At 50.8% G+C, this 12,278-nt stretch overlaps 1 protein-coding gene across 1 annotated transcript in view; it reads left to right on the top strand.

The window, feature by feature from the left end:
* LRP1 (LDL receptor related protein 1) overlaps positions 1 to 12,278 on the top strand; it is a 120,313-nt gene that overhangs the window by 51,559 nt on the left and 56,476 nt on the right. The window contains exons 8-19 of the mRNA XM_054294216.1: positions 1,117 to 1,339; positions 2,614 to 2,803; positions 5,142 to 5,285; positions 5,417 to 5,653; positions 6,655 to 6,835; positions 6,946 to 7,168; positions 7,970 to 8,159; positions 8,821 to 8,946; positions 9,036 to 9,176; positions 9,599 to 9,724; positions 9,917 to 10,033; positions 11,120 to 11,200. Coding sequence (XP_054150191.1) covers positions 1,117 to 1,339; positions 2,614 to 2,803; positions 5,142 to 5,285; positions 5,417 to 5,653; positions 6,655 to 6,835; positions 6,946 to 7,168; positions 7,970 to 8,159; positions 8,821 to 8,946; positions 9,036 to 9,176; positions 9,599 to 9,724; positions 9,917 to 10,033; positions 11,120 to 11,200 — 1,979 coding nt within the window. The remainder of the gene's footprint in view (positions 1 to 1,116; positions 1,340 to 2,613; positions 2,804 to 5,141; positions 5,286 to 5,416; positions 5,654 to 6,654; positions 6,836 to 6,945; positions 7,169 to 7,969; positions 8,160 to 8,820; positions 8,947 to 9,035; positions 9,177 to 9,598; positions 9,725 to 9,916; positions 10,034 to 11,119; positions 11,201 to 12,278) is intronic.

Here is a 12,278-nt window from a genome sequence, read left to right as displayed (position 1 = left end):
GTTCAGGAGGCAAGATGGAAGAATCTAAGTGTGTCCAGTCTTTGTCCTTCTTCTTCTTGGCCTCCATCTTCTGCTGTGATGGTGGCACTTTGGGATTGGTTTAGAGTAGAAACAAACTATCTGACATAGGTGATAGGTATTGGAAAGTAATTGTAAATATTGTACACCTAGTTTTTAGTATAAAAAACTAACGCCACCCCAAGGGCTGGAAACAATGACCAGCTTTGTGTGAGGAGTTACAAGACACAAGAGTTTGAGTAGAATGACAGTGAATTAATCACAGGGTGAAAATGTAGAATTTTGGGATTTAGAATGGGGGTTCAAAAGGCAAGATGGAGAAATATGGGCATGTCCTGTCCTTGTTCTTGGCCTCCATCTTCTGCTGTGATGTTGGCACTTTTGGATTGGTTTAGAGTAGAAGCTCACTGTCTAACACAGGTGATAGGTATTGGGAAGTTATTGTAAATAATGTAATGTAGTTTTGAGTATAAAAAGATAACACCAGTGTGCCTCAACCCAACCTGCTGGACAGAGCTTGGTGGTTCAGAGAAAGAATTTTATAGATAAGAAACAAGAATAGAAGAGTTCTGACTCCTTCTTCACCTAAGAAAAGAGAGTTTTTAATGCATCTCAAAGTCACTCTGACCAGCTAGAGATCCCAAAAGGCATCCACACATCCAAATCCTGCCCCTCCCAAAGCTCACCCTGGCTCTGGGTTTGGCTCTTGTCTCACAGCAAGGTGTTCTTCACCGACTACGGGCAGATCCCCAAGGTGGAACGAGAGTAGAAGCTCAGTGTCTAACATAGGTGATAGGTACTCAGAAGTTAATGTAAATAATGTACACATAGTTTTTAGTATAAAAAGATGACACCCAACCTGCTGGACAGAGCTCGATGGGTCAGAGAAAGAATTTTATAGATAAGAAACCATAAACAAGCTTGAGAACAAGAATAGAAGAGTCCTGACTCCTTCTTCAACCGCTGGGCTAAGAAATGAGATTTTCTAATGCATCTTGGGGTCACTCTGACCACAGAGACTCGGAGAGTCATCCACACATCCAAATCCTCCCCCTCCCAAAGCTCACCCTGGCTCTGGGTTTGGCTCTTGTCTCACAGCAAGGTGTTCTTCACCGACTACGGGCAGATCCCCAAGGTGGAGCGCTGCGACATGGACGGGCAGAACCGCACCAAGCTGGTGGACAGCAAGATCGTCTTCCCCCACGGCATCACCCTGGACCTGGTGAACCGCCTGGTCTACTGGGCTGATGCCTACCTGGACTACATCGAGGTGGTGGACTACGAGGGCAAGAACAGGCACACCATCATCCAGGGCATCCTGGTGAGTGGGATTGGGGGAGAGGGAGCCAAGCTTGGGTGCTGCTGGTCTGCAGCTGGGACCTTAGAGGTCCAGCAAGGAAAGTGCTGAGCACTGAGCGTGGTCCTGCCAAGGATGGTCTTGATGGGCAAGACCACACTGATGGTCAGTGATGGACAAGAGCTATCGGGTGGGATGGACATCATTGATGGTCAATGACGGACGAAAGCTGTTGGGTGGGATGACCATCACTGAGGGCCAGTGATGCACAAAATGCCATCACTGAGGTGGGATGGACATCACTGATGGTCAGTGATGGGCAAGAGCTATTGGGTGGGATGACCATCACTGATGGTCAGTGATGGATGAGAGCCATCAGATATGATGACCATCACTGATGGTCAGTGATGGACAGGAGCCCTCAGATGGGATGTCCATTACTGATGGCCAGTGATAGATGAGAGCCATCGGGTAGGATGGACATCACTGATGGTCAGTGATGGATGAGAGCCATCGGGTAGGACGGACATCACTGATGGCCAGTGATGGATGAGAGCCATCGGGTAGGATGGACATCACTGATGGCCAATGATGGATGAGAGCCATCGGGTAGGATGGACATCACTGATGGCCAGTGATGGATGAGAGCCATCGGGTAGGATGGACATCACTGATGGCCAATGATGGATGAGAGCCATCGGCTAGGATGGACATCACTGATGGTCAGTGGTGGAGAAGAGCTATCAGATGGAGTGGGTATCGCTGATGGCCAGTGATGGACAGGAGCCCTCAGATGGGATGTCCATTACTGATGACCAGTGATGGATGAGAGCCATCAGGTGAGATGGGCATCACTGATGGCCAATGATGGACAAGAGCCATCAGGTGGGATGGCCATCACTGATGGCCAGTAATGGACAAGAACCATCAGGTGGAATTGGGGGTTTTGTGTGTCCTGGAGCCTGGCTCTCACAACTCAACTCCTAAATCCCTTGTGGCTCTCACAACTCCTAAATCCCTTATGGACTCACCTGGTACCTTCCAGATCAAACACCTGTACGGCCTAACTGTCTTTGAGAACTACCTGTACTCCACCAACTCCTAAATCCCCTGTGGCTCTCACAACTTCTGAATCACTTGTGTCTCTCACGACTCCTATATCACCTGTGGCTCTCACAACTCTTAAATCACCTGTGACTCTCACAACTCTTCAGTCCCTTGTGGCTCTCACAACTCCTAAATCCCTCATGGCTCTCACAACTCCTAAATCCCTTATGGACTCACCTGATACCTTCCAGATCGAGCACCTGTACGGCCTGACTGTCTTTGAGAACTACCTGTACGCCACCAACTCGGACAACGCCAACGCGCAGCAGAAAACCAGCGTGATCCGCGTCAACCGCTTCAACAGCACCGAGTACCAGGTGGTGACACGGGTGGACAAGGGTGGAGCCCTGCACATCTACCACCAGCGGCGCCAGCCCACAGGTGGGACCCTCACTTTGGAGCAGCAGCTCCCTGGTTGCTCTGCCAGGGGTTTGGGTGGGGTTTTAGGAGGAATTTTATTCATGGGAAGGGTGGTCGGGGATTGGGAGCTGCTGTTTCTGGTGGTGTGCGAGGATTGGGTGGGTGTGGTTGGGTTGATAAGGTGGGGATTGGTCACAGGTTGGACTCAGTGATATTGGAGGTCTTTTCTGACCTCAAGGATTTTGGGATTCCTGCTTCTTGGGGTCTTGGTGGCTGCTGAACAGCCACCTTCTGGGGTGCCCCCTTTTCCTGCTAGAGCTGTGTCTCCTCCAATGAGAGCTGCTCCATGTGGTTGATGGATCCTGGAGATTACAGAGATGTGGGATCTTAAAATACAAATGTGGCATCTTAAAATATTGATGCTCCCTCACCACCGTCTCTGGTGGTGTGCAAGGATTGGGTGGATGTGGTTGGGTTGATAAATTGGGGATTGGTGACAGGTTGGACTCAGTGATATTGGAGGTCTTTTCTGACCTCCTTTTCTGGGATTCCTGCTCCCCAGAACATCCTGGGGTACCCCTTTTTTCCTGCTAGAGCTGTGTCTTTTCCCGTGAGAACTGCTCCAGGTGGTTGATGGATCCTGGAGATTACAGAGATGTGGGATCTTAAAATGCAAATGTGGCATCTTAAAATATTGATGCTCCCTCACCACCGTCTCTGGTGGTGTGCAAGGATTGGGTGGATGTGGAACTCAGTGCTCTGGTTGGTTTGATAAGGTGGGGATTGGTGACAGGTTGGACTCAGTGATATTGGAGGTCTTTTCTGACCTCAGGGATTTTGGGATTCCTGCTCCCCAGAACATCCTGGGGTACCCCTCTTTTCCTGCTAGAGCTTGTGTCTCTTCCCATGAGAGCTGCTCCACATGGTTGATGGATCATGGAGATTACAGACACGTGGGAGCAAATGTGACATTTTAAAATATTGATGCTCCCTCTTACTCTCTGTCCCCACTGCCAGCACGTTCACCCTGGTGCTCCCAAGCACTGAAGGAATTCCAAGGAGCTGAAAGGCTCCAGTGCTTCACCAACCCCTCCCTGCATCCATGCATCCATCCATCCCTGCCTGTTCCACCCCCAGCACCTTCCTGCAGTTAATCAATTTACTCCTTATAAATCCTCTTAGTGTCTGCAGCCTGCTCGGCTTTTTCCAGAATATAAAATTAATCAGGAGATTTCTGAGCAGGGTTAGGAGTGTGATTAAGGGGCTCTGTGGCTGTCCCCACTCCCAGGGCTTGTCCCACTGGTGCAGCAGGATGGGGCAGTGTGTCCACGTGGCTGTGGTGCTGTGCTGGGACATGCTGGCTTCTCCTCAGGGATTCTTCCCATGGGAAAGTCCTTTCCCATCTCTGTGCTGTGCTCAGCCTTTCCTTGACTGCCTGGGAGCTCCTGGGAGGAATGAACCCCCTTAGAGCCCATGAGAGCATCCCCATGTCCCTGTGGTTGCAGCCCTGTCCCCACTGTATCCCTGTCCCCTCTGTGTCCCTGTCCCCTCTGTGTCTGTGTCCCCCACTGTGAGAATCCACAAAATCAGAGGGTTTTGGGGAAAGCTGCAAAAGGCAGGCCTCAGATACAGCAGAACTGTGATTAGAGCTAAGCAGCAGCCATGAGATAGGTCAGCAGAAAAATTATTTAAAAAGTAGAAAAGCAAAGACAAATAGAACAATGGTCTGTGTATTAATGCTTGTTTAGAATAACTCTTTAAGCTACAGAAAGTTTATCTAGCAAGATATTAGGAAATTTGAAGCTTAATAATGGAGCTCTGTGTGTTGTGTTTTAAGGCTTACAAGCAGGTATTGTATTGGAAATAAGCAAGCATTGTTTTAACCAAAGGTACCTGTGCTTATAGTGACTAGATAGAACTACTGTCAGTGTGGTTTTGCTTTGGGTGATTGGTCAAAAAACTTATAAAGTGAGTTGTAACATTAAATTCTGGTTCTGCTGCCTGAGATGTGAGCTGGTGACATCTTCCCATTGTCATAACCATGTAATGAGAGTGATGCTGGAAAATAAAACAGCTCGAGGCGCGTTCCACAGCAGCCCCATCCTGTTTGTGATTTGTACAGAGACCCCTGGCCAGCGATACCCCACATGCTGCCTGTCCCCCCTGTGTCTCTCTCCCCCCAGTGTCTCTGTCCCCCACGTGCTCCCTGTCCCCTCTGTATCCCTGTCCCCCCTGTGTCCCTGTCTCCCACATGCTCCCTGTCTCCCACGTACTCCCTGTCCCCCCAGTGTCTCTGTCCCCCAGGTGCTCCCTGTCCCCCCAGTGTCCCCAGCAGCTGCAGCCCCTCTCTGTGTTGCAGTGAGGAGCCATGCCTGCGAGCCAGACCAGTTTGGGAAGCCAGGAGGCTGCTCTGACATCTGCCTGCTGGGGAACAGCCACAAGAGCCGGACCTGCCGCTGCCGTTCCGGGTTCAGCCTGGGCAGCGACGGGAAATCCTGCAAAAGTGAGTGCTGGCTTTCCTGGGGGGGTCTTTGGGGTGAGAGGCTGGAGAGAAAGGCTCTGCATGCCCTGCTGTGACCCCACCACAGCCCCAGTGCCACCTGGCACCCCCATGGCACTGCTGTCTCTCCACAGAGCCCGAGCACGAGCTGTTCCTGGTGTACGGGAAGGGACGTCCTGGCATCATCCGGGGCATGGACATGGGTGCCAAGGTGCCCGATGAGCACATGATCCCCATCGAGAACCTGATGAACCCCAGGGCTCTGGACTTCCATGCTGAGACTGGCTTCATCTACTTTGCTGACACCACCAGCTACCTCATAGGGCGCCAGAAGATCGATGGCACGGAGAGGGAGACAATCCTGAAGGATGGTGAGTGGCCAAGGGGCCTGGCCTTGCAGAAAGGATAATAAAATGATTATCATAATAATAATTTAATAGTAATAATAATAATTGTAATAGTTATATATAATAACAATTTATAGTAATTATAAATAATATGTAGTAATTAAAATAAAATAAAATAGATTAAATTATAGTAATTTATTTATATATTAATTTATATATTTATATATAATAATAATTTAATAGTAATAATAATAGTAATAGTAATTTATATATATATAAATGTATATATATCATGTAAATGATCATAATTTATATTAATTATAAATAATATATAGTAATAACAATAACAATAAAAATCAAATAAAGAAATTATAGTAATATATAAATTATATATATTTATATATATAATTAATAGTAATAATAATAGTAATAATAATAGTTGTAGTAATAATATAATATTATCATATAGAATATATATCATATAGTATATATATAATATATAATCATATTATCATATAACATTGTCATAATAATATAATAATTTAATAGTAGTAATAATGATAATAATTGTATAATAATATAATATTATCATATAGAATATATATAATACATATAATAATATTATCATATATTAACATAATAATGATACTATTATATGATAATATGATTATATATATATTATATAATATTATCATAATAATAATCACCTGTCTGAGATACAAGGAGCTTAATGCCCAGAATATTCAAACATCCATTAGCTCAGGATGATCCCACTTGACATGTCTACAGTCCAAATTTTCAGTATATTTAGCATTTCATAAAATTTTAGCTGACTTTCCATAAAATTTTAGCAGATTTTCCATAAAATTTTCTCTGTTCAAAGAGCAGCTCTAGCAAACTTCCTCATGGGGCTGGGTGTCCATCATCCCCCTCAATTTGGGTCAGGATTGGGCACCTTTGGGGCTGTTCCTTCCACTTTTCACCTCCTGCCTGGTGACAAACCCATTCAATTTTCCCCCTAAAAGGCATCCACAATGTGGAGGGCATTGCTGTGGACTGGATGGGGAACAACCTGTACTGGACAGATGATGGCCCCAAGAAGACCATCAGTGTGGCACGGCTGGAAAAGGCTGCCCAGACGAGGAAGACTCTGATCGAGGGAAAGATGACGCACCCCCGTGCCATCGTGGTGGACCCCCTGAATGGGTGAGGGTGCCTGGGTGGGCTGGGCTGTCTGGTGGGGCCACAGGGACGTGGTTGGGTCTTGTCACGAGCTGTGGTGGCCAGGTCAAGTCTCAGCTTGATGTCCATGGCAGGTGGATGTACTGGACAGACTGGGAGGAGGATCCCAAGGACAGCAAGAGGGGCAAGATCGAGAGGGCTTGGATGGATGGATCCAACAGAAACATCTTCATCACCTCCAAGACTGTTCTGTGGCCCAACGGGCTGAGCCTGGACATCCCAGCCAAGATCCTCTACTGGGTGGATGCGTTCTACGACCGCATTGAGATGGTTTATCTCAATGGCACTGATAGGAAGGTGAGTGGGGTCTGGGACAGTGATCACCCACAGCACTGGGGAGCTGAACTGTGACCTCTCTGCTCTCCACTTCCATCACCTTGTTCCTGTCCTGAATACCCATCCCAGGTAACAGAGCCTCTCTGCTTGCTCCTCCCATCACCCTGTCCCTGTCCCTGTGCCTGTCCCTATTCCCGTCCTTGTCCCTGTCCCTATCCCTGAGTGCCCATCTCAGCTAACGGAGCCTCTCTGCTCTCCCCTCCCATCTCCCTGTCTCTGTCCCTGTCCCATCACCCTGTCCATGTCCCTGTCCCTGATCACCCTGTCCCTATCCCTGTCCCTGAGTGTCCATCCCAGCTGATAGAGCCTCTCTGCTCTCCCCTCCCATCACTCTGTCCCTGTCCCTGTCCCTATTCCTGTCCCTGTCCCTGATCACCCTGTCCCTGACTCTATCCCTGTCCCCGTCCCTGTCCCTGTCCTCTATCCCTATCCCTGTCCCCGTTCTTGATCATCCTGTCCCTGTCCCTGATCACCCTGTCCCTGACTCTGTCCTTTTTCCTGTCCCTGTCCCTATCCCTGTCCCTGATCACCCTGTCCTTGTCCCTGTCCCTGAGTGCCCATCCCATGTAAAAGGTCCTCTCTGCTCTCTCTTTCCATCACCCTATCCCTGTCCCTGATCACCCTGTCCCTGATCAGCCTGTCCCTGTTGCTGTCCCTGAGTGCCCATTCTATCTGACAGAGCCTCTCTGCTCTCCCATCACCCTATCACTGTCCCTATCCCTGATCACCTAACATCCCCTCTCCTCCTCCCCGCACGCACAGATCGTGTATGAGGGCCCGGAGCTGAACCACGCCTTCGGGCTGTGCCACTACAGCAATTTTCTGTTCTGGACCGAGTACCGCAGCGGCAGCATCTACCGCCTGGAGCAGGCCTCCAAGGCCGTGAGCCTGCTGCGCAACGAGCGCCCGCCCATCTTCGAGATCCGCATGTACGACGCCCAGCAGCAGCAAGGTGAGAGCCCACCAGGGGCTGGGGGAGAGGCTGAGCTTCCTAAGCAGCCCCCACACCTCTTTTTGTTGCCTTTTAGCCGTCCCCATGCTCCTTGTTTTCCATTCCTGTTGTTCATTCCCTGCCCTTCCAGCTTTCCCTCTTTTTGCCACCCTAATTCCATCAGGCTCTGTATCCCTGGTGTTTCCAGCTGCCTTCCAGCTGTGACTGCTGTTGAGGGAGTCCAGGGGGGCTGGGGGAGAGGCTGAGTTTCCCAAGCAGCCCCCCCACCTCTTTTTGTTGCCTTTTAGCCGTCCCCATGCTCCTTGTTTTTCTTTCCTCTTCATTCCCTGCCCTTCCATCTTCTTCCCACCCTGATTCCATCAGGCTCTGTGTCCCCGTGGCCTCACCTGGTGTTTCCAGCTGCCTTCCAGCTGTGGCTGCTGTTGAGGGTTTTGGGGGCTAGTCTGAGCTTCCCCCCACCTCTTTTTGTTTTTTTTTAGCTGTCCCCATGCCTGTCCCCCAGGCTCTGTGTCACCTGAGGGGTCCCTGTGGCCTCACCTGGTGTTTCCAGCTGCCTTCCAGCTGTGACTGTCCCCCGGGGCTGGGGGCTCCCAGCACCCCAGTGGGTCTGCAGGGCACCCTGGGCACTGAAATGCCACCTCCTCACCCTTTCCCTCCACAGTGGGCTCCAACAAATGCCGTGTCAACAACGGGGGCTGCAGCAGCCTGTGCCTGGCCACCCCGCGGGGCCGTCAGTGCGCCTGTGCCGAGGACCAGATCCTGGGGCCGGACTCTGTCACCTGCCAGGGTAGGCTGGGACCCTTTTGGAGGCTCTCCCCATGGGATGCTGCACTTGATCACTTGGTTAAAATCCTGCCTGTGCTTTCCTGTTGGCAGCCAATCCATCCTACATCCCGCCGCCGCAGTGCCAGCCCGGGGAGTTCGCCTGCAAGAACAACCGCTGCATCCAGGAGCGCTGGAAATGTGATGGGGACAATGACTGCCTGGACAACAGTGACGAGGCCCCCGAGCTCTGCCGTGGGTGATCCCTCCTGGGCGGTGGGATTTGGGCTCCTCCAGATGTGGAGGAAGTGGTTGGGAAAGGGTTGAGCAGCCAGGAATCCTCTGTCACCTCTCCGACTCCTTTGGGGCAGTGGTGACCCTGACCCTGTCCCTGTCCCTGTGCCATCCATGCCCTCCTTTGGGGCAGCACTGATCCCTGTCCATGCCCTCCTTTGGGGCAGCACTGACCCCTGTCCATGCCCTCCTTTGGGGCAGTGCTGACCTTGTCCCTGTCTCTGTCCCTGTGCCATCCATGCCCTCCTTGGGGGCAGCACAGGAGAGTTGGTTGAGATTCTGATGCCAAGTTTGAGCCTCCAGCCCTTTTCTGCCCCAGTTTTCTCTTTGTTGGAGGGATGGGGTGGGATGAGGATGGTCCTGAGTGTGATTTCCCCCCACAGACCAGCACACCTGCCCCTCAGACCGCTTCAAGTGCAAGAACAACCGCTGCATCCCCAACCGCTGGCTCTGCGACGGGGACAACGACTGTGGCAACAATGAGGACGAGTCCAACTCCACCTGCTCAGGTGAGGACCCTGCCTTGCCCTCAGGGAACCTCAGGAGAGCCCGTGCTGAGCCACAACCTGAGGTTTTGCAGTCTCATATGTGCCCACACACCTCGGCTTTGCACCTGGGAGCCCAGGGGGTTGTTCCCCACCTTCCCCTGATAAAACAAGGTACAATGAACCATTAACACTCCATCTGTCCCTCCTGGCCAGCCCGGACCTGCTCCCCCAACCAGTTCTCCTGCGCCAGTGGCCGCTGCATCCCCCTCTCCTGGACCTGTGACCTGGATGATGACTGTGGGGACCGCTCTGACGAGTCTGCCTCGTGTGGTGAGCTGGGACTGGGAGCTGGCTTGGTTTGGAAAGACAGGAGTCTGCTAAGGAAGGCAGGAGCCTCCCATGAAATGGAGAATGTAAACCCTCCCCACCCCTGCAATAGCAATAAATATATTTATAGCAATAATACATAAAAATATATTTATTGTTATAAATTATAAATGAAGGGGCTCTTGGGCAAAAAATATGGGAGTAAATAACAGTTCTTTAATAGGGAAGAAAATAAAAGGATAACATAAACAATGCAGTAACTAAAAACAACACTGACAGAGTCAGAACCCAACCTGACACCCTGTGGGTCAGGGTGTTGGCGGCAGTCCCATTGGAATTGTGGCTGCAGCCCTCCTGCAGTGTCAGGGGTGGTTCTGCTGGAGCAGGGATCCTGTAGAGAAGGATTTATTCTTCCTCTGAAGATCCAGTGGAAGAAGAGGCAGCTGCTGCTCTTCTGGGAAATCCAGTGGAGAAGCTGTGCTGGTGTCTCAAAACCTCTGGATTATATCTGGGTAGCAATGTTTGAAATCTCAGATTATATCCAGGCAGGAATGTTTGAAATCTCAGATTGTATCCAGGTAGGAATGCTTGAAATCTCAGATTATATCTGGGTAGGAATGTTTGAAATCTCAGATTGTATCCAGGTAGGAATGTTTGAAATCTCAGATTGTATCCAGGTAGAAGTGTTTGAAAGCTCAGATTGTATCCAGGTAGGAATGTTTGAAATCCCAGATTGTATCCAGGCAGGAATGCTTGGCTCCTCCCTCTGGGCTCACATCTCCCAATGGGATGCTGTGGTTCTTATCAGCTATGCACTGACATTCAATAGCTGTTATCAGCAGATGTCTCCCCAGAGGGAGGTGTGATTGTGAGCACTCAAAGAGAGAGATAAGGCAAACTGCCCACAAAAAATAATCTGCAATAAGGCAAACTTGACAAAAGATAATCTGCCCTACAGATGGTAATAGAAAACGTATTGCATTGCAACCTGGACGAGGAGCCCTGGGGGTGCTCCCAGGGCTGTGAGGAGGGTTGGGGTGCCCTGATGTGTGTTGGGGTGTGCTGATGGTGCCTCTCCCTCCCTTGCAGCCTACCCGACCTGCTTCCCCCTGACACAGTTCACCTGCAACAACGGGCGCTGCATCAACATCAACTGGCGCTGTGACAACGGTGAGGACCCGGCCCTGGCGTGTCCCCAGAGGGATGGCGAGACCTGAGCAGGGGGTGCTGCCTGGCAGGGACCCCATTTGGGCAATTTGAGCCAATTCTCAGCACGTGCTGAAGGCAGACCCCAAGGGGAGTGGGCATGAGCCAAAACTGAGCCCATCCTGCAGCCCCCAGCCCTGTATTTCCCTTGGCTGTGCTGGAATAACCTGGCAGGGATTGTTCCAGACCTTGGCATCCTTTGCAAGGTTTCCAAAACCTTGTCCTGGTGTTGGAACAAAGTGTGACATGGCTGAGTCAGGTCCTGTAGCCTCAGGGAAGGCAGGAGAACTCTTCCAGCCAGCTCCCATCTGCCCTTGGATCTTTCCAGGGCCAAACTTGGGACAGAGGGTTTGCCCCAAGGTTGATTTCCTTTCCCAGCCCCATGGCTGTGCTGGGGCAGCAGGAATAGCCTGGCAGGGATTGTTCCAGACCTTGGCATCCTTTGTAAGGTTTCCAAAACCCTGGGTGTGTTTTGGGGGCACCAGGGACTGGGAGCAGCCCCCCAAATGTGCTGGGGCAGGGAGAGCTGGGGGAATAACTTGGCAGGGATTGTTCCAGACCTTGGCATCCTTTGTAGGTTTCCAAAACCCTGCCCTGGTGCTGGAGCAAAGTGTGGCATGGCTAAAGCTGCTAGCAGGGCTCAGGCAGGTCCTGTAGCCTCAGGGAAGGCAGCAGAGCTCTTCCAGCCAGCTCCCATCTACCCTTGGATGTTTCCAGGGCCAAACTTGGGACAGAGGGTTTGCCCCAAGGTTGATTTCCTTTCCCAGCCCCATGGCTGTGGTGGGGCAGCAGGAATAGCCTGGCAGGGATTGTTCCAGACCTTGGCATCCTTTGCAAGGTTTCCAAAACCTTGCCCTGGTGCTGGAATAAACTGTGGCATGGTCAGAGCTGCTGGTGGGGCTGAGCCAGGTCATGCAGCCCCAGGGAAGGCAGGAGAGCTCTCCCAGCCAGCTCCCATCTACCCTTGGATGTTTCCAGAGCCAGACCTGGGACAGAGGGTTTGCCCCAAGGTTGATTTTTATTTCCCACAAGTTTATATCAA

The sequence above is a fragment of the Melozone crissalis genome, unplaced genomic scaffold (genome assembly GCF_028551555.1).
Source record: "Melozone crissalis strain CALT ecotype California unplaced genomic scaffold, PUWL_Pcris_2 ptg000222l_1, whole genome shotgun sequence".
NCBI classification, from domain to species: Eukaryota; Metazoa; Chordata; class Aves; order Passeriformes; family Passerellidae; genus Melozone; species Melozone crissalis.
The sequence above is the reverse complement of the archived record's forward strand: the minus strand, read 5'-3'. Positions and strand labels throughout refer to the sequence as shown.